The 20,972-nt window shown below is 47.4% G+C and overlaps 2 protein-coding genes across 8 annotated transcripts in view; both read left to right on the top strand.

Annotated features, from left to right (window-relative positions):
• The window catches only part of TANGO2 (transport and golgi organization 2 homolog), a 47,938-nt gene extending 40,761 nt beyond the window's left edge, over positions 1-7,177 (top strand). For 3 of the 5 annotated variants that reach the window (XM_060193461.1, XM_060193465.1, XM_060193462.1), the window contains exons 9-10: positions 6,006-6,050; positions 6,736-7,177. In XM_060193461.1, the coding sequence (XP_060049444.1) occupies positions 6,006-6,050; positions 6,736-6,853 (163 nt within the window). In that variant the 3' untranslated portion in view covers positions 6,854-7,177. Of the gene's footprint in view, positions 1-51; positions 739-6,005; positions 6,051-6,735 lie in introns of those variants that run through there. The other 2 variants (XM_060193467.1, XM_016192692.2) reach the window with 1 other exon arrangement.
• Positions 7,178-10,278: 3,101 nt separating this feature from the next.
• The window catches only part of DGCR8 (DGCR8 microprocessor complex subunit), a 34,695-nt gene continuing 24,001 nt past the window's right edge, over positions 10,279-20,972 (top strand). Inside the window, exons 1-3 of one of the 3 annotated variants that reach the window (XM_007533381.3) lie at positions 10,279-10,433; positions 16,163-17,163; positions 17,615-17,774. In XM_007533381.3, the coding sequence (XP_007533443.1) occupies positions 16,444-17,163; positions 17,615-17,774 (880 nt within the window). In that variant the 5' untranslated portion in view covers positions 10,279-10,433; positions 16,163-16,443. Of the gene's footprint in view, positions 10,434-14,315; positions 14,867-16,162; positions 17,164-17,614; positions 17,775-20,972 lie in introns of those variants that run through there. The other 2 variants (XM_060193273.1, XM_060193268.1) reach the window with 2 other exon arrangements.

The raw sequence follows: 20,972 nt of genomic DNA, 5'->3' as shown, positions 1-20,972 counted from the left end.
AGGGGGAGTCAAGGGCAGCAGACTGAATGTGGGCCCCATGTTCTCTTTCAGAACCAATACAGTCATCCTTGTGGATGCTGCTGGGAACGTGACTTTCACAGAGAACACCATGGTGGGCAAGGATCCTTCCAACTGGATGACTACTATCCATGAGTTCAAGCTTCAGGACTAGCCTCGCCCCCTAGGGCAGGGCATGCTGTGAGGGCCTGTGTGAATGGGACCCTTCCACTGCCACACACACACACACACACACACACACACACACACACACACACACACACACACACACTGCCAGGGATTCTGTCAGTGTCCCCCTGGACCAGGAACCTCAGTTTTGTATGTAATCCCTCTGTGTCCCTGTGTCTGTCTGAGGCCAGTGAAGAGTGACAGAGTGGCACAGCCATATTTGAAAAGAGGCATGAAGGACACCTAGGAAAAACCCACTCCTGTAACAGAAGTGTTGCCAGCTATGTGGACTCTGTGCATGCTTGGGGATCCCTGTGAGGAGGGCAATGTCATGTGTGTTAGACATTCCTGGTGCCTGGGACACTGTGTCACGTGTTGTTTTATGTGTGCTGGGGTGCCTGGAAGCCCATTGGGTGTCGTGCAGACTGGGTAGACCCAGGTTAGGAAGGAGACATAACAGCCCCTGCCATTCTCCTTCTTGAAAGGTCAAATGTCACAGGACTCTGTACTTGAACTTGAGATACTGATAATAAAATCCTAGACTGTGGTGCATTAATGTGTTCTGAGTCTTCCACATGTGTGATGAGCTGATGGGCTTGCTCTGTCCCTGGCAGAGCCCAGGGAATGAGAGAGAACTGTAAGGGGAGGACTTCTTCCCATTAGAAACAATGGGACCAGGGCTGGGTGGTGGCGCACCTGGTTGAGCACATGTATTACAATGTGCAAGGACCCGGGTTCAAGCCCCTGGTCCCCACCTGTAGGGGGAAAGCTTTATGTATGGTGAAGCAGGGCTGCAGCTGTCTCTCTGTCTGTCTCCCTCTCTGTCACCCCCTCCCTCTTGATTTCTGGCTGTCTCTATCCAATAAATAAAGATAGTAATAAAAAAATAAACAAACAAACAATGGGGCCAGGGCTGGGTGGTGTTTCAGGAATGTACATGTTACAATGTTCAAAGACCTGCGTTCAAGCCTCTGGTCCCCACCTACAGGGTGGGAAGCTTCATGAGTGGTGAAGCAGGACTGCAAGTGTCTCTTTCCTCCTCCTCCTCTTTTCCTCCCCTCCTCTCGATTTTTTTTATTTCTTTCTTTTTCCTTTTTAGCCTCCAGGGTTATCGCTGGGACTCAGTGCTGGCACTATGAATCCACTGCTCTTGGTGGCCATTTTTTCTATTTTATTGGATAAGGCAGAGAAATTGAGATAGGAGGGGGACATAGAGAGGGAGAGGGAAGTTGGGGGAGTAGATAGCATAATGATTATACAAAAAGACTATCATGTCTGAGGCTCCAAAGGTTCAATCCCCCACAACACTATAAACCAGACCTGAGCAGTGTTCTGGTCAAAATAAATAAATAAATAAATAAATACTTAAAAAGAGAGGGAGAAAGATAAGACATTTGCAGACCTGCTTCGCTGCTTCCCCCCCGCAGGTCCATACTCGGGTCCTTGCACTTTGTACTGTGTGCACTTAATTGGGTGTTCCCTTGCCCAGTCCCCTTTGTTTTATTTCTTGCATTTATTTATTTATTTATTTATTTTACCAGACCACTGCTCAGCTCTGGGTTATGGTGGGACAGGTGATTGAACTTAGGACTTTGGAGCCTCAGGCATGAGAGTCTATTTGCATAACCATTATGCTATCTACCTTCCACCCTATATATTATTTTTTAAAACTTTTTTTAATATTTATTTTCCCTTTTGTTGTCCTTTTTTATTGTTGTAGTTATTGTTGTTATTGATGTTGTTGGTGGATAGGACAGAGAGAAATGGAGAGAGGAGGGAAAGACAGAGAGGAGAGAAAAACAGACACCTGCAGACCTGCTTCACTGCCTGTGAAGTGACTCCCTTGCAGGTGGCAAGCTGGGGGCTCGAAACAGGATCCTTACGCCGGTCTTTGCACTTTGCGCCATGTGTGCTTAACCCGCTGTGCTACTGCCCAATCCCCTTATTATTTATTTTAACCAGATCGCTGATCAGCTCAGGCAAGAAAGATAAAGTTTATTAAGGAAAGATACACATACCCAGAGACACTTGCAGGCCCACTAAGAGGCAGAAAGACAGAAAGGCCTTGTTAATATTTTAAAAATTCTCTTGTATAGCACAGTGAGACCTTGGGGCCTCTCCAAATAAGATGGTCAGTGGCAGCTGCAAGCTCTAGTTTGTTTCTTTTTCTTTCTTTTGATTTTATTTATTCATTAATGAGAAACATAGGACGAGAGAGAAAGACATCACTCTGGTACATGTGCTGCTGGGGATTGAACTCAAGATCTCATGCTTGAGAGTCCGATACTTTATCCACTGTGCCACCTCCTGGACCACTCCACTTTGTTTCTTGACTGTTCCTTGACCTCTGTTGCTCTGGAAAGTCATGGTGTCTCAAGTTGCCCATGATCATCCATTTTTTTAAAACTTTTTTTATTATCTTTTTTTATTTACTGGACAGAGACAGCCAGAAATCAAGAGGGAAGGTGGGGGTAGAGAGGAAGAGAGACAGAGACACCTACAGCACTGTTTCACCACTCGTGAAGCTTTCCCCCTGTAGGTGGGGGCCGGGGACTCGAACTTGGGTCTTTGCTCATTGTAACATGTGCTCAACCAGGTGCCCTCAATCAGGTGCGCCACCACTCGGCCCCTAAGATAATCATTGTCCACAGTTGCACACCTGCGTTCTGTTGTTGAGTCAGTCATCTAGTCATGTCTCGCTCAAGCCCCTGGGCCTATTTGCCCTTCTAAGACCCTCCCACAACCTCCTGCCTATGCCATAGGGCCAGGACTCCTATGGGAGGTAGTGAGGATCCCCCCTGAGGCCCCCAGTGGGAACAATCTATTCAGGCCAGTGCTGGGAGAAACCTAGGGTGGGTTTTCCAAGTGAGAGGGCTGGAGGCCTCTGGTTTTGGACAAGCATTATAGCTTTTTCCTCTTAGTTTGGCTGAGTGGAAGGGGGCTTCACCTGGTGAAGGCCGATACACAGACATCACTTCACTTCTAGTCAGCCTTATGAAAGCTCAGGGTGGGGTATAGACCTGCCCTGGGACTGACCTGCCTTTCCCCTTTCTCCCCCCCGTCACCCTTCTTGTCCTGTCCACCCCTCAAAGGCCTCATGTTCTCCTCAGATCACTTTAAACACAAAGATTTGTTTATTTTATTGCTAGATAGAGACAGAAATTGAGAGTGGAGAGGAACATAGGGAGAGACACAGAGAGACACCTGAAATTCTGCTTTACCACCTGTGAAGCTTTCCCTCTACAGGTGGGAACCAAAGGCTTGAATCTGGGTCCTTGAGTACTGTAGTGTGTGTGCTTAACCAGATGCATCACCACCTAGCCTTTATTTTATTTTTAATATTTATTTTCCCTTTTCTTGTCCTTGTTTTTTAAAATATTTTATTTATTTTTTCCCTTTTGTTGCCTTGTTTTATTGTTGTAGTTATTATTGTTATTGTGATTGATGTCCTTGTTAGATAGGACAGAAAGAAATGGAGAGGAGGGGAAGACAGAGAGGGAGTGAGAAAGATAGACACCTGCAAACGTGCTTCACCGCCTGTGAAGTGACTCCCCTGCAGATGGGGAGCCGGGGGTTCGAAATGGGATCCTTACTCCTGTCCTTGTGCTACCGCCCGACTCCCGTTGCCCTTGTTTTTTATTGTTGTTGTAGTTACTATAGTTGTTATTGATGTCGCTGTTGTTGGGTAGGACAGAGAGAAATGGAGAGAGGAGGGGAAGGCAGAGAAGGGGAGAGAAAGATAGACATCTGCAGACCTGCTTCAGTGCTTGTGAAGCAACTCCCCTGCAGGTGGGGAGTCGGCTTCCTTAGGTTGCTCTTTGTGCTTCCCACCACGTGCGCTTAACCCGCTGTGCTACTGCCCGACTCCCTTTATGTATTTATTTTCAGCCAGAGCACTGCTCAGCTCTGGCTTATGGTGTTGTGGGAGAATGAACCTGGGACTTTGGAACCTCGAGCATGAAAGGCTTTTGCATAACCATTATGCTATTTCCCCAGAATTTACTTATTGATTTTATTTATTTATTGAGAGTATCATGGCACCATTCTAGCACATATAATGCCAGGGATGGTACTCCCGAGAGTCCAGTGCCTTATCCACTATGCCACCTTCTGGGGTGCCACTTTTTAAAAATATTTTAGATAGAGACAGTGAGGCAGAGTGAAAGAGATCACAGCAACAAAAAAAGTTCCTTCAATGTGGTGGGGGCTGGGCTTGAACCTGGGTTGTGCACATGGCAAAGCAGTGTACTGTCCAATGAGTTGTTTCACTGGCTGGATTTATGTATTTGATGAGAGGAAGAGAGGCCACAGGACCCAGTTTTTCTTATGTAGTGTTAAGGATTAAACTTGGGGTTCCAGGTATCAAAGTTTTAAGTGCTTTTATTCTTCTCCCCCTCCATTTATTTATATTTATTAAATATATGTTATTAGTCCTCTTCCTCCTAATTTAAATACTTATTTTAAGCAGAACACTGGTCAGCTCTGGTTTATGGTGGAACCAAGGCTTGAAGTTGGGGCCTCAGAGCCTGTCCAGTTGCGATGCAGAGGAGAGAGAGAGGAGATCCAGAGCGGAGAGGGAACACAATTCTTTATTCGAGCGGGCACCTCAGAGTTGGGTGAGAGCACAGCAGTTCGGGCTACCTGGAGCTAGCAAAAATAGCCACCTCCCGCTATGTGCAGCACGCTTCTGTTCACCAAGGTGAAAATTGGAGAAAATCGGGCAAGAGAACGAGGGGCAGAAGAAGAAGGGCTTTTATGGGAGAAAGTTGGGACGTGGTTGGCTAGGAAACTCGGGGATAGGATAATGGCAAGGGGGAGGAGTAAACAAAGTGCTCCAACTATCACGGAATTGACAGTGCCCTGAGGGTACAACATGGTGGCTGTGACTGCATCTGCACAATTTCCAGCAAGAGCCTTAGGCCAGAAAGCTTTTTATTTTTTTTTCCCTACCAAGCTTATCACTGGGACTTATTGCCTGCCTTGCTCCACTGTTCCTGGCAATTATTGTTTTTCTTTTTAAAAAATTTCTTTGTGGAGGAATTAATGGTTTACAGTCAACAGTAACATAAAATACAATAGTTCATACATGTATAACATTTCTCAGCTTTCCACATAATAGTTCAAACCCCACTAGGTTTTCCTCTGTCTTTCAGGACCTGAACCCTCCCCTCTACCCCAGAGTCTTTTATGTTGGTGCAATACACCGACTCCAGTCCAAGTTCTACTGTGTTTTCCTTCTGTTCTTAGTTTTCATGATCTCACTCATTGACAGAAGTTGTTTTTCTTTCTGTTTGGTAGAAGGTGAGAGACACCTGCAATGCTGCTTTCTATTCATGAAACTTCCCCTCTGCAGGTGGTGGCTGGGGGCTTAAACCCAATCTGTACACATGGCATTGTGTGCACTCCACGGGGTGAGCCACCGCCTGCCCCCCAAGCATGAAAATCTTTTGCAGGTGGTAGTGCAGCGGGTTAAGCACAGGTGGCGCAAAGCACAAGGACCAGCAGAAGGATCCCGGTTTGAGCCTCCGGCTCCCCACCTGCAGGGGAGTCACTTCACAAGCGGTGAAGCAGGTCTGCAGGTGTCTATCTTTCTCTCCCCCTCTCTGTCTTCCCCTCCTCCCTCCATTTCTCTCTCCTATCCAACAACGACAACAATAACTACAACAATAAAACAACAAGGGCAACAAAAGGGAATAAATATATTTATTTTAAAAAAAGAAAATCTTTTGCATAATTCATAAGCTACTTCTCTTGCTCTCCTTTTTGCATGTGTGTGTATTTATGTGTGTCAGGGTCTTGTGACTTCTTTTTCTTTCCAGGTGGTGGCTGGGTCCTTGCACATGGTCAAATGTGCACCCTACCAGGTGAGCTATCTTCCAGCCCCTTTTGGGCTTTTTTTTTTCTTAATAGTTTACAATACATATAATTGTTTGGTACATGCATATAATTTCCCAGTTTTCTGCAAAACACTCTCACCCCCAGTCTTTTATTTTGGTGTAATACACCAAATTTGGGTTTACTTTTAACATAGAAGAATAGTATTTGAGAGTGTCTAATCTTGAAGGGGACTCCCAGTGATGACATAGCCCATCTACTAGTCCTGGGGCAGGTAGTTGACCCTGAGCCCTATATCTGTCTGTCTGAACCATGTCTAGCTGGGATCCCCCCTCATCACACATACCCACCTTCATCAACCCTTTGCTAAGCTGGGTACAAAGTCATCTGAAGCTCCTCCCTAGATGTTTGCCTCTAACCACTATAGGACGGGGCCTGCCAGAAACATTTTCCAAGTATATTTCATGGACTCTTCAACCCTCAACCTGTCTTGGGATCCCCAGTGGTCTGATTCATTTGGCACCATTGGCTCAGCCAGCCTCTCCCCTCCCCCACACCCAGAAAGGGCAGGACAAGATGTAAATCTTTTGTTAGGGTTGAATTGTGTATTTCCTCAAAGATACATTTGATTTTCTAGCTCCTTGTCCCTCAGAACATGACCTTATTTGAATTTCCCTGTTTTTCCTCCCCTCTCAACTTCTCTGTACTATTTAGTAGAGAGAAGGAAAAAATGGCCTCTAGGAATGATGGATTTGTAGTGTGGGCACTGAGCTCCAGTGCCAACCCTGGTGGCCAAATAAAAAGAAGGGTGCAGAGGCAGCTCACCTGGTAAAAAAACACAGCCATTTATAAGGACCTAGGTTCAAGCCCCCAGCTGAACACAGTGCCTACATGGGGAAGTTCCACACAGGTAGAGTGGTGTTGTGTATCTCTCCTATCTCTCATGCTGTCCTTAAGAAGAAGAAGACGGAAAAGCCAGCTAGGCATGGAGAAGCTGTGTGGAGCCCCAGTGGCATAAATAAACATATCTTTTAAAAATAAGATATGCTGTGGTCTGGGAGGTGGCACAGTGGATAAAGCATCAGACTCTCAACCATTAGGTCCTGAGTTTGATCCCCGGCAGCACATGTACCAGAGTGGTCTCTGGCTCTTTCTCCTATGTTTCTCATAAATAAAATCTTTAAAAATAATATATGTATTGTCATGTGTACTACCCAGTTTTTGAACACTTCCCCCAACACCTACCCCCTCTGCATTGCAGGAACCTTTGGTGCTGTGCTTTCCTTTTGTTGTTGTTGTCATTGCCCCAAGTCAACTTTTCTAAAATAGAAAGCTATCACAGGATAGAAGATACCCTCAGTGTGGTGGGGTCTTGGCTTGAGCCTGGGTTATGCCCACAACAAGGCAAGTGCACATCCAAGCATCCAAGTGGGCTGCTATCAAGACGCCCAGCTGTGGTTTCTTTTCCTCTCTGCCTCTGTTACTTTTGGAAAACAAGAGCTCAACATTTCTGTAGATCAACATCTCCTCAGTAAAGTGATACTGGAGTTGGGGAAAAAAGAAAATGGGACATATTGGGAGTCGGGCAGTAGCCCAGCAGATTAAGTACAGGTGGCGGCGCAAAGGAGAAGGACCAAGCGTAAGGATCCTGATTCCAGTCCCCAGCTCCCCACCTGCAGAGGAGTCGCTTCACAGGTGGTGAAGCAGGTCTGCAGGTGTCTATCTTTCTCGCCCCCTCTCTGTCTTCCCCTCCTCTCTCCATTTCTCTCTGTCCTATCCAACAACGACATCAATAACAACTACAACAATAAAACAACAAGGGCAACAAAAGGGAAAATAAATAGGTAAATTAAAAAAAACTAAAAATTGTTTAAAAAAAGAAAATGGGACATATTGAAAAGGAAATTTGTGGGTGGTGCACCCAGTTAAGCACACATAGTACTAAGCATAAGGACCTGAGCAAGGATTCGGTTCTGGATTAAAGCCCCCACTCCCCACCTGCAAGGGGGGGTTTATGCTTCACAAGCAACAAAACAGGTCTGCAGGTGTCTTTCATTCTGTCTTCTCCCCTCTCAATTTCTCTGTCATATCCAATAAAAAGGGGGGAAAAATGACTGCCAGGAGCAGTGAATTCCTAGTGATAACCCTGGAGGCAAAAAAAAAAAAAAAGATAAAAAATGGATGCATTTGTATTCAGCTCACCAGGTCATAGCACGTAAATGGATTGCAGTTTGACCTTCCCTGGGAATGTGTTAGTTGGTCACTACTACTGGTGAGCATCCACACGCTGATCCACGTGGCCATCTTAACCATTTCCCAAAGGAAAGATAATCAACTTCAAGACCTTTTCCATTACCCACAGGGAGGCAACCTATGGTTGAAATGATTAGCTTTCTCCTGTCTTGCCATTGTTCTAGTCACAAAATCCTTTCATTTAGTATAGCTTTTTGGATCTCTCTTGTCTTTGCTATGTGGGCTGCTGCCCCATTTATGAATTTATTAAAGCCAGATAAAGGGTAGAGAGGTAGCTCACAGGATAGGACATATGCTTTACAATATGGGCAGCCCCAGTTCTAGCCCCAGCATCACATGGGAGTTCCTATTCTATGGTGGTTTTCCTTTTTTTTTTTTTTTTTTTGCCGACTATACATATATAAAAAAAGTTTACTGGAGAACCATGTGAAAATGTACACGGAAGAGACCCAGGCTTTGCCAAATGGAGGGAAATATTAGATTTTAAACACCTTCCTGGGGCCAGGCCTTAGCACACCTAATTGAGCACATGTTTCCATGTGCAAGAACCTGGGTTTGAGCCCTGCTATCCACCTGCAGGGGGAAGCTACATTAGTGGTGAAGTAGGTATACAGGTGTCTTTCTGTCTCTATCTCCTCCCCTTTCATTTTCTCTCAGTCTTATGAATAAAAGAAAGAAAAAAAAGACACCTTTCTTTTGTGAGACGCCTGATAAATTAGCAAATTTAGTCACTTGACCATACTTGTCCTTTCTCTCCACTGCCTTTTTTTAAAAAAAAAAACTATTTATTTACTTATTTCTGGACAGAGACAGAAATTGAGAAGGGAGGAGGAGATAAGAGAGGGAAAGAGACAGCGAGACACCTGCAACCCTGCTTCACTACTCATGAAGCTTCTTCCCTGGGGCTTGAACCCTGGTCCTTAAAGCACTGTAAGGCGTGCGCTACCACCTGGACCCGTCTAATGCTTTTTTTAAAAAAATACTTTTTTTTTCTTATTTCTTTATTGAGAGGATTAATAGTTTACAGTCAACAGTAAAATATAGTGGTTTGTACATGTGTAATATTTGTTTTCTCTTTTTTTCTTTATTTTCCCTCTTGTTGCCGTTGTTTTTCCTTGTTATTATTGTTGGTGTCTGTCGTTATTGGATAGGACAAAGTGAAATGGAGAGAGGAGGGTAAGGCAGAGAGAGGGGAGAGAAAGAGAGACACCTGCAGAGCTGCTTCACCGCCTGTGAAGCGATTCCCCTGCAGGTGGGGAGCCGGGGGCTCAAACCTGGATCCTTATGCGGGTTCTTGCGCTTTGCGCCACGTGCACTTAATCTGCTGCGCTACCGCCCGACTCCCTTTTTTCTCTTTATTGGAGGATTAATGTTTTACATTTGACAGTGAATACAACAGTTTGTACTTGAATAACATTTTTCAGTTTTCCACATAACAATACCATCCCCACTAGGTCCTCTGTCATTCTTTTCCAGGACCTGTACTCTTCCTCTCCTAAACCCCCTCTCCCGAGTCCCTACCCCAGAGTCTTTTACTTTGGTGCAAAACACCAACTCTAGTTCAGGTTCTTTACTGAAGATAAATGCGGGCCCTTATCAAGCATAGCGCCCTCTGCTCTAGGGAGCCCACTCCACACGCTCAGACTCCCAGTTTCCCGCGGCTCCCTGTTCCCAGCATTCCCTACTCCCTCCGTTCCCGGCATCCCGCGCGCTTCCCGCGCTCCCCTATTCCCGGCATCCCTCGCGCCCTGCCTCCGTTCCCGGCTCTCTTCGCGGCTGCCCTCCGCTTAGTGAGCCCCGCCCCGTCGGCAACCGTTAGCCTGACCACGGCCTCCGCGCCTGGTCTCGCCTCTGCGGCAATGCCATTGGTCAGCACGTCGTGGCCGAGAGCGCCTCGCGCCGCCGATTGGCAGCCTCTTCATCCCGCTCCACGGCTTCCCGTACGCGACGCGCCCGCGCGTAGTGATTGGACGCTCGCCGCCAAGGCCCGCCCACAACTCGTCCCGCGCGGCAGGCGGGTCCCGCCGACCGGAGAGAGCTTGAGCGGTCTCTTAGATGGCGCCCGCGCCGGTGGCGGCGGCGGTGGCGTCCCGGCGGTGAGGGTTCCCTTGTGTGGTGGTCGGGCTGCGGGCAGCTCGGACAGGCCGCGGGCGCCGGAGGTAGGTGCGGGGCGCGAGGGGCGCCCCGCGGGCCGGGCGGGCGCTGCGGCCTGCGCGAGGGAGCGCCCTTCTCTTCCCTCCCGCCGAGGACTGCGGCCCCGATCAGCGAGGGCGGGCGGGCGGGCGGCGCGAGCAGCACCGGGCCACTGGGGGCCCGGCCTTTGTGAGGCAACATGGCCGCGGGCCCCTGAGGGCGCGGGGCTCCGGGTCCCGCCGCGCCGGGGGCGGGGGTTGCGAGGCCGGGCCGCGGGTCCGGGAAGCGGGGATGCTTGGTGCTTGGCACCCGAGTGTAGAGTCTCCCGCGCTGTGCACCGGAGTCCCGAGTCCCGGCGTCGCCTCCGGGCGGGAAAGGTGCTGAGGGGGTAGTGCTCTCCCAGTGCTCTGTGTGTAACAGCTTGGGAAATCCGAGAAGTCACCCAAGTCTTTTAAACATTTTTTTTTCTTCTCCTTCCCCACCAACTGCTCATGGTTGAGTGGCGCCTAGCTCATTGCGATGTGGGCTTATTGTGACAGTGAGCGTGGTGGTGGCAATAAACGGAAGGTGGCAACCTGTTGACAGCGATAGCTGTCAACTATTTTCCGATGGACTTTTGAGTTGCTTATGGTAGGAACTCTTTTTTTTTTTTTCTTTTCTTTTCTTTTTTCTTTCTGCCTCCTTCCCTTTTGCATGCCCAGCATTCCGAGGTTGCTGACTTCGAGGTCAACCAGTAGGTGAGGACGCCTGTGTTCCAGGCAGGGGCCCCCTGGGTGGAGAGAGTGGCCCAGGCCCCCAACGGGAATGAGTGGGTGACCAGTTGGTGGTGCTGCCTGTGCGTATGGGACCGGAGGCCCCACTGGAGGATGACAAAAGAAGTGGATGAGGTCATGCTGCCGGGCTGGGCTGGGCTGGGCTGGGCTGCAGCGGGAGAGGCCTGTCTTAAAAGGCTGCAGCCACAGCTCTGGATCTTCACAGCCAGCGCCTCCATGCCAGCCCAGCTAGAGGACTCCAGCCTAGCTCAGGCCAAACTGATTTTTATTGCCTGTGCGGGGGACCCAGGGGAGCCTGATGGGGAAGAATCTGCTGTTGGCTCTCACAGGCCAGTTGGCAGGCAAGGTCTGCAGACGTGGATTTCAACAGCTGAAGAAGCAGTGATGAGGCCAGTAGGTCGCCCTTTGGGGCACTATGGATGGGACACTTCCTAGGGGTTGTTTCATAGTCTGTGACTTTGGTGGAGAAGTTGAAATTCTGACTGGTTTGTCCACTCTTTTATCTTTATTCGTTTATTGGATAGAGACAGCCAGGAGTGGAGAGGGAAGGGAGTGGTAAAGAGGGAGAGAGACAGCGAGATAACTGCAGACCTGCTTCACTTCTCCCTGCAGGTGGGGACCAGGGTCTCTAACCTGGGTCCTTGCTCATTGTAATACGGGCTCAACCAGGTGTGTCATCTGACCTGGCCCGCGTTTTATCCATGGCTGCCCTCTGTCTCATGGTAATCTGTTAGCCTCCTGACTTTATTGCCCCCTCTCTCTCCCTTCCCCCCTCTCTCTCCTTGATGTCAGTCATTCTCCAGTTTTGCTGGAGCCCCTGAGCTGTCATCTCTTCCATATCCCCACGTGTTGCTTCAGTGCCATGTACCTGTGTCCAAACCAAACCCCAATCTTGGCTCACACCAAAACACTCTTTGCTTGTCTTCACCACTTTGGTGCACTACTGCTCTGCCCTTGAGTTTAGAGTCACCTGGATTCATCTCTTAAACCTTAAAGCTACCCTCAGGACCACATCTGACCATCTATGATCTAGTGATCTCAACCAAACAGATGTGTGAGCTTCTTGACTCTCCACTCTGCTCTCACCTTTGCTCTTCCTCCACTCACTCATTTGTAGTTTTTCTGGATGCAGAGTTAAACTATCTTAAACTGAAAGGTAGTGTCAGCTCAAATCAGTGCAGCTGGGACTTAGCTTGCCTGGGTGGTAAATCAGTCCCTCCACTTTCTAACTGTGTGACCTTGAGTATAGCTTAACCTTCCTTTCACAGTGCTGTGAGAACTGGAGAGTGCCATGCATAAAGCCCTTAGAACAGAGGCTGGCTACGCCTGTTGTCCTTAGATACTTCAGCCTCACAACTTGGATTCTTCTGTGCAGTGGCTCAACTTTTGCAAAATAAGAGCCAAAGTCTCATCTTGCATCGCCTTACTGAGAGGCCCTCTTCTCATTCAGCCAGGCTATACTCCAACCCTAGGGCCTTTGTTCTCTGTGGCCTGAAATGTCCCTTTATTCCTGTGCCCTTCCCACCTGGCTCATTCTGTGCCTTCAGATGGACACCAGCTGTGAAGTTTTCTATACTCCTTCTGAAACTGACCCGCTCCTCCAGTTGCCACTTGTTTTCTTTTGAACCCTTCACAGCAGGCCATACAGTACACTCTGGATTCTTGTCTTTCTCTCACTTTAAATTGTAAACCATGGGAAGTTCGGGTTTTTCCCCCCTGTATTGTGTTTCCAGGATCTACAATGGTGTGTGCACTCTACAGGAGGGATTCAGAAAACACTTGTTGAATGGGGAGGAAAAGCTTACAGAATTAGAGCTTGCCCAGGACTATCTCCCTGCAGAGCTCTGAGCCTGGAGCTGCTTTCCCTGGGTGGAAGAGCTTTTCCTGATATTTCTCAGTGAGAACATATTCTCTCCTGGCCTCATGCTTTGTGCTTCTTGGTCATTATTCTCATCTGTGTCTTGTACCTCTGTGTGCTGGCTGTAGCTTAGTGGTTTCACAGTGTGGAAGGTATCCCTGTCCTGTACCAACAAGAATTTAGCTCTGCTTATAGTGGTGCATGGAACTAAACCTGGGACTTTGGAGCCTTGGGCATGAAAGCCTTTTTGCAAAACCATTATGCTATCTCCCCATACCCAACTTTTATTTTTAATCCCTCCTATCACATTTTCATGTTATCTTTTTCAGTGTCCTCCCCAAATCATATATCGACTCTTGCTAGTGTATTTGCCCATCTGCCAGCTATTGGAATTTGGTCCTGGTCTGTTGATTTATTTATTGGATGGAGACAGAAATTGAGGGGGGAACTTGGGGATAGAGACAGAGAGACACCTACAGCACTGCTTCACCACTTGTGAAGCTTCCTCCCCGCAGGTGGGGACCAGGAGCTTGAACCCTGACCTTGCCCATGGTAACGTGTGTATTCAAGCAGGTGTGCCACTACCCGGCCCTATTATGTTCTGTCTGTTGTGTAGCACTGGATATGCTAGCCTTTTTTGGTTGCCAGGAGACTGTTCTTACTTCATACAATGCTTTTCATATCGGTCTGGCTGCAGTGTCCTTCGCATTTGCTGTAGATTGAACTGATCACTACCTGTTGTATTCCCTTGGGCCCAGGCCACTTTTGTGTAGTATGCTAAATTTAAATTATGTAGTGTGCTAAATTTGAATTCCCTTTGGATTTAGGAATATTCAGAATGGAATTTTAGAATCTAGGAAACAGGGTAAAAGCAGTATTCTTGCCCTTGCAACTGTGAGTAGGTAGTGGGGAGGGGGCTCTCTGACTGTTATGTTGTGTCCCTGTCACAGTACCATCACCATATTCTGTTCCTTTGCTGAAAACAAAATCATGTATCTGCTGTCACTTTGTTCCTGTATCTAGTCAGGCAGCCCCACGTGCTTGGCATGTCCGCACAGTGCTGGAGTGTGTGTGCACATTTACATTGTTTTGCCTCAGTGCCAGGCCTCCAGTTTTCCATTCACCCCTCTGACCTGCCTTCTGGCCTTATGTGAAGCTTCTTCTGAAGGCAACTTCCTAGAATTTCACCCTAAACCCTTGTGTTGGTCTGTAGTTTTTCTCTGGGTGGCCTTCCTTGTGTGGTTTTGGTGCTGTCTTCCTGTTGCTGGCCTGCCTTCTGACTGGGTCTGTCATAGCAGCTTACCTTTCATACAAATCTGCATTGGCGGCTCCCTTCGCACCCCTCAGCAGCTCCCTTCATAAACACTGGAATGTGTGTGCCACCACAGGGGAAGAACCTCATTGTTTTCAGTCCTCCCTTGTCTCTGTTCTTTACTTCTGTCCATCAGCATTGTGTCTCTGTGTGCGGACTCCAGTCCCTTCATGAGGGTCTGTCTGGAAGAGTATTTCTGATGTGTTGGGCATAGGCGCTGCTGTGCTGGGCAAAAGCTGTCAGTCTCCTTTTTCAGCTAGGGACTGGATTGTGAAACAAGAGTCCCCTTATTCAAGTCCTGGTGGGCTCCCTTACCTACTCCCTCTACTGGAAACAGCCTTGCCCACCTCTGGTGACTTGACGCTGCATCACTGACTTGATCACATTACCTTGTGGGCCCAGGAGATCCTGGGGTTCCTGGGTGGAAGAGTGCCTGGCTGTGCCTCTGAGGCCCTAGTACTGCAGAGTTAAGCTGAGGGTCTGACCCTTGTCCTCTCACTGACCCAGATCCAGCAGGTGAGTGGTTTGCTGTCACACTGATGGCCAGAGGGGACACACATGCTTGATGTGTGTTCCGGAAAGGGAACCCTTGCCTTATGTGCTGTTTGACCTAATAGGGGAATGCTGTGGGGGAGTTTAGTGTAGTTTTATTTGAATCCATTCTGAGCTGTAATTGTTTTTCTGGAGTAAGAATTAACAGTGGGCAGTTATAAAATATTTAACTTTTTGTTGTTTTTGTTTTGCCTCCAGGGTTATCACTGGGGCTCGGTGCCTGCACTACGAATCTACTACTCCTGGCGCCATTTTTTTCCACTTTGGTTTTTGGATAGGACAGAGAGAAATTGAGAGGGGGAGAGAAAGATAGATACCTGCAGACCTGCTTCACTGCTTATGTAGCAACCCCCCTGCAGGTGGGGAACTGGGGGCTCTAACCCAGATCCTTGCACTAAGATATTTAACTTTTTTGTTTGTTTTTCTTTATTGGGAAACATTTAACTTAGGACTTAAATTATTATTATTATTATTAAATTTTTTGTATTATCTTTATTTATTATTGGATAGAGACAGCCTGAAATTGAGAGGGAAGGGGATGGTAGAGAGACAGACACGTGGTCCAGGAGATGGCACACTGGATAAGGTGTTGGACTCTGAAGCATGAGGTCTTGAGTTCTGTCCCTGGCAGCACATGTGTCAGAGTGATGTTTCATTCTTTCTCTTCTCTTCCTATCTTTCTCATTAATAAATAAATAAATAAATAAAATATTTTTTAAAAAGGCAAAGTCTTTTGTTTAAAAAAAAAAACGAGCGAGACACCACTTGCAAAGCTTTCCTCCTGCAGGTGGGAACTGGGGATTTAAACCTGGGTCCTTGCACATTGTAACATGTGCACTCAACCACTTGCACCACCACCCAGCCCCACTTTGGATTTAAATTATAGTTTAGTTTCTCAGGTAAAAAATTTGTTAAGTCTAACGGCTTTCTTAGCATTATAAATCCTGTACTTGACTGTCAGTAGCCCTTGGGCCCCTCTCTTTGTGTGTGTATTATTATTATTATTATTAGTGTGTGTATTTATTTATTGAATAGACAGAGAAACCAAGAGGAAAGAGGGAGAGAGGAAGAAAGAGACACCTGCTTCACTGCTCACAAAGCTTCCCCTCTGCTGACAGGGTATGGGGGGGTGGCTTACATTTGCTCATTGTAAGGTGCACTCAACCCACTGTGCTACCACCCGGCTCCTAGCACTTGATCTTGGTACCAGAGAAAAAGGTTTCTGGCATTTTGTGATGATGTTTTTAAATCTCTTTGCAGGTGGAAGAAGAAAGGTGCCACTTAGGCATGAAGACAGACTCGCTTAGTCGTCAGTCATTTAAGCTGAGTGCATTGTGATTTCCAATAATTGAGGCAGTGGTTCTAAAAGCTGTCTACATTAATGAAAAGAGCAATGTGGCCAGCTTGACTAAGCCGCCAGCGTGTGCCGCACAGGCAGGACAGCATCTGGGTCTCAATGGACTTGTGCATGTTAGCTGTGTAGATTTATGTAAGGTATTTTAAAACTCTGGTCTTTTAAAATAGTCTTAACTACTTTTGCTATGGAGACATATGAGAGTCCCTCTCCTCTCCCGCGTGAGCCCGCAGGAGAAGTGGTGATGGAGAACAGAGCTTGCCCCCTCCAAGTGCTGCCCTGTGAACAGTCTCCACCACCTCCCCTGCAAACGTCCAGTGATGCAGAGGTAATGGACGTTGGCTCTGGTGGTGATGGACAGGCCGAACCCCCTGCTGAGGACTCGCTCAACTTCTATGGAACTTCTCTACTCTCCAAAGGATCCTTCTCTAAGGCCCGCCTCCTCATAGACCCGAACTGTAGTGGCCACAACCCTCGCACCGCCCGGCACGCACCTGCGGTCCGGAAGTTCTCCCCTGACCTTAAGTTGCTTAAGGATGTAAAGATTAGTGTGAGCTTTACCGAGAGCTGCAGGAGTAAGGACAGGAAGGTCCTGTACACAGGAGTGGAGCGCGACGCTCGCACAGAGTGCGGTCTGGCCCTTAGTCCTGTCAGTGGAGACATGCATGCTTGTCCCTATGGCGGGAGTGTTGGTAATGGGGTAGGCATAGGGGGTGAGGGCGCTGATAAGAAGGATGAGGAGAATGAGCTGGATCAGGAAAAGAGAGTGGAGTATGCAGTGCTCGATGAGTTAGAAGATTTTACTGACAATTTGGAGCTAGATGAAGAAGGAACAGGCGGGTTCACGGCTAAAGCAATCGTGCAAAGAGACAGAGTGGACGAAGAGGCCTTGAATTTCTCCTACGAGGTATGTTGGCAAGCCCTCACTCACTCGGTGTGCCCTTAGCAAAGCCCAGATACATGTGTTTGGGAGTTGCAGCATCTTTTGAAAGCTGATGTCTGGGGTGGGGTGGGGGGAGAAGAACAACCATATGAGGTGATATAACTACATGGAAAGTAATGACTTATAAGAAGCTTAGATTTTTAAAAATATTTCCTAATGAGAACTCGACAGTTTGACTGTAAACCCAGCCTAAAGGAAGGTACTGCTGTGTGCACCTGTACCTGGTGTGTGCTTTTCAGCTGTTGGCTTCCTCCTGTTTGCTTTTCAGATGACCAGGCACCATAAAGGCGTTCTTAAACCCTCCCTGAAAGTGCCTCGTTTCTGTTTGTTCTCAGTACTGCTGTTAAACTTGCCCGTGGTGCAGGAACAAAGGTGTTAGCTAGGGACCATAGTATCTGAATAGTATGTTTTGCAGGATGATTTTGACAACGATGTTGATGCTCTGCTGGAAGAGGGCCTTTGTGCTCCCAAGAAGAGGCGAATAGAGGAGAAATACGGTGGAGACAGTGACCATCCATCTGATGGAGAGACAAGTGTGCAGCCAATGATGACCAAGATTAAAACAGTGCTCAAAAGTAAGTTGAGGGTTGGGGACAGAGTTCAGTGCCAAGGCACATGTTTTATCTCTGTTAATCCCTGGGTTCTATCCTTGGCTTCAAAGAGAAGTGTATATATGTGTGTGTGTGTGTGTGTGTGTGTGTGTGTGTGTGTGTGTGTGTGTGTGCGTATGCATGCATATATATGTATATTTACAAAGGGGTTAGGGGACTACTCAGTGGGTAGAGTGCATGCCTTTCGTGCTTTTGGTGCTTGGGTTGACTCTGAGCATATGGGAGCACCATGGACAGCACCAGCAGGAGCCCCATGAGTGTTGGAGTACTTTATTGGTGTCTCTTTCCTTTATCTCTAAGGACACTCTGTTGGGGTTGGATGAAACTCTGGCCCCCATAGCACTGGGAAAGTATCATGAGTGGTGCCATGATGCTGTTCCTTCTCTCTCTGATACGGGGATCGGGGTGAGGAGTCTTCCAGAAACAGTGGGATTATGTAGATACAAAAGACCCTGGTGGCAATAAAAACAAATTCAGTTGGAGAGACTGCTGGGTATATTGTGCTTGTGTATGGCCCTTTAGGCTCATCCTTGATGCCACATAAAGAAAAATTGGGGGCTGGGGAGAGAGCATAATGGTTATGTAAAGAGACTTTCATACCTGAGGCTCCAAAGTTCCAGGTTCAGTCTCTAGCACCACCATAAGCCAGAGCTGAGCAGTGGTCTGGTAGCTCTCTTCTGTGTATCTTTCTCAGTGTCATTAAAAATAAATAAAATATTAAAAAGTAAAGAAAAATTGGAAGGACAGGAATTAGTTTTTGCAGGGTGTCAGAAAAGCAAGGCTAAGGACCCTTTGGTGCCAGGCAGTGGGAACACCTACGTGGTCAAGGTAGCCGTGCCTAACAGGAGAAAGAGAAGGACACAGCTAAACTTCTACACTGTGTGTTGTAGAAACCACAGAGTAACTAGTGTGTGTGCAGGAACTGGGAAGGTGCTGGGTGACTGGAAGGTTGTCCCTCAGTGCAGTGGCAGGAAATGGTTGAGGTCTGGGTTCTAGAATAGATGCTGAGTGTGAATACAGAGAGATTGTTGCAGTTTTTTGTCTAAAAGCATAGCTCCACTGGCTGCAACATGGCTTATGCACTTGAGCTGGGCAGGTTGGGAGCTCCTTTGATGCAGCTAGAGGTGTTTTCCATGGGTGTAGGCAGTGGGATTTGCACTTGGATTTGGGGCCAGTGAGGAGAGTTTAGGAGGCAGGAGGCCCAGAGTTGGGCCTGTATAGCTCCCTTGCTAGTGTGCAAGTCTGAAAGGAATTGGGTGTTGGTTTTTGTCTTCTTTTGTTGCCTGGAGACATCTGAGAATGTCCACATGGAGATGTTAGTCTGGGCAGTTGAGCAACAGAGAGGGACAGACCAGCTCTATCCACTTAAGAGTGGGACTGCTGAAAACAGCATAGAGCAGACCTTGGACACACAGGTGAGATGAGAGCTGGAGTGTAAAAGGTGTGTTGGAGGGGCTGGGTGGTGTTGTACCTGGTTGACTACACACATTACTGTGGTTTGCAAGGACCCAGGTTCAAACCTTTGGTCCCTACCTGCAGGGGTAAATCTTGATGCTTGGTAAAGCAGGGTTACAAGTGTTTTTCCTTCCCATAATTTGTCTTTATCAAAGGGGGGGGGCAGGTGGTGGCGCACCTGGTAGAGCACACATGTTTAAATGCGCAACGACCCAGATTCAAGCCCCTGGTCCCCACTTGCAGGGGGAAAGCTTTGCAAGTGTTGAAGCAGGGCTGCAGGTATCTCTTTGTCTTTCTCCTTCTCTATCATCCCCTTTCCTCTTGATTTCTGGCTGTGTCCCATAAATAAATAAAGATAATTTGAAAAGTTGAGGCATTATGGGTTACAACCTCCGGGAAATAAGAATTTGTACTCTTTTTTTTGTGACGTTACCCTCCCCACCTGGCAGGCGGGGAGCTGGGGGCTCGAACCATGATCCTTCCACTGGTCCTTGGCGCCTCGCATCACATGTGCTTAATCTGCTGTGCCACTGCCTGGCTCCAGAATTGGTACTCTTGAGTGTGAGGTCCTAAATTCAGTCCCAGCATTTATGTGTTAAACTGGTGCTCTGGTCCCCTCACTTCCTTACTTTTGTTAATCTTTTAGGGAAAATTTTTAAAGAATATTTTATTAAGTAGAAATAAATTGGGGGGTGGAGAGAGAGAGAGAAATCACCACTCGAGAAGCTATCCTCCTACAAGTGGGGACCAGGGACTTGAACCTGGGTCCTTGTGCACTGTAATGTGTGTGCACTTAATCAGGTACACCACCACTAACCCCTAAAAAATTTTTTTTAAAGCACTGTGGGAGTCAGTCTGTGGGTTGATGGCATGTAGTCTTATCTTGCTGCAGAAAGGACATGCCAGCCAGTGCCAACTAGTGACTGCAGCAGGATAGGTGTTGAGTCCAGGAGCTCTTCTTACCGGCAGTACTCCCTCACAGGGCTATCTTGACACGAGCCATCTGTCCAGTATTGGCTGTGTGTTATCTTAGGCCTGGAGACAGCAGTGATGCTAGGTTGGGTCACTAGGTGCCACTTCACTTTTCTGGTACCATTTCCATGTATTTAGTGTGAGTGTGTGACTATAGACTGGGCTTGGCTTGTGCATGTGTGATTTATTACTCTTCAACTGACTTGTTTGTTTGTTTGTTTATTCAAAAACTGACAGGGCAGTAGAACTGTACTGAGTTTCCCCTAGTGCCAAGCACTTCTGTGTGGTGCTATGATTTAGACCTGGGCCGTGCTCAGTAAGATCTCTCTCTCTCTTTTTTTTTTAACCGGAGCACTCCTCAGCTCTGGCTGATGGTGGTACAGGGGATTGAACCTGGGACTATGGAGCCATAGGTATGAGAGTCTCTGTATAACCACTATGCTCTTTACCGCCACCCAAGATATATTTTTGATTGCTGTATATATTTAGATCTCACTTGATTTTTATCCTTTTGTTTCTACGTTTTTGACTATTCCTAATCCCTGCAAGGGATTTAAGTCTTTGCCTTGTGCTTTTCTCAGCAACCAGACCTGTTAGTGAGAATGTTAAGTGCCTAACAAGTATTACACTTTATTATTATTATTATTATTATTATTATTATTATTACTATTATCATTTTTCCAGAGTGCTGCTCAGTTCTGTCTTATGATGCTGGGGACTGAACCTGGGACTTTG

This window comes from Erinaceus europaeus, chromosome 1 (assembly GCF_950295315.1).
Source record: "Erinaceus europaeus chromosome 1, mEriEur2.1, whole genome shotgun sequence".
NCBI lineage: Eukaryota > Metazoa > Chordata > Mammalia > Eulipotyphla > Erinaceidae > Erinaceus > Erinaceus europaeus.
The sequence above is the reverse complement of the archived record's forward strand: the minus strand, read 5'-3'. Positions and strand labels throughout refer to the sequence as shown.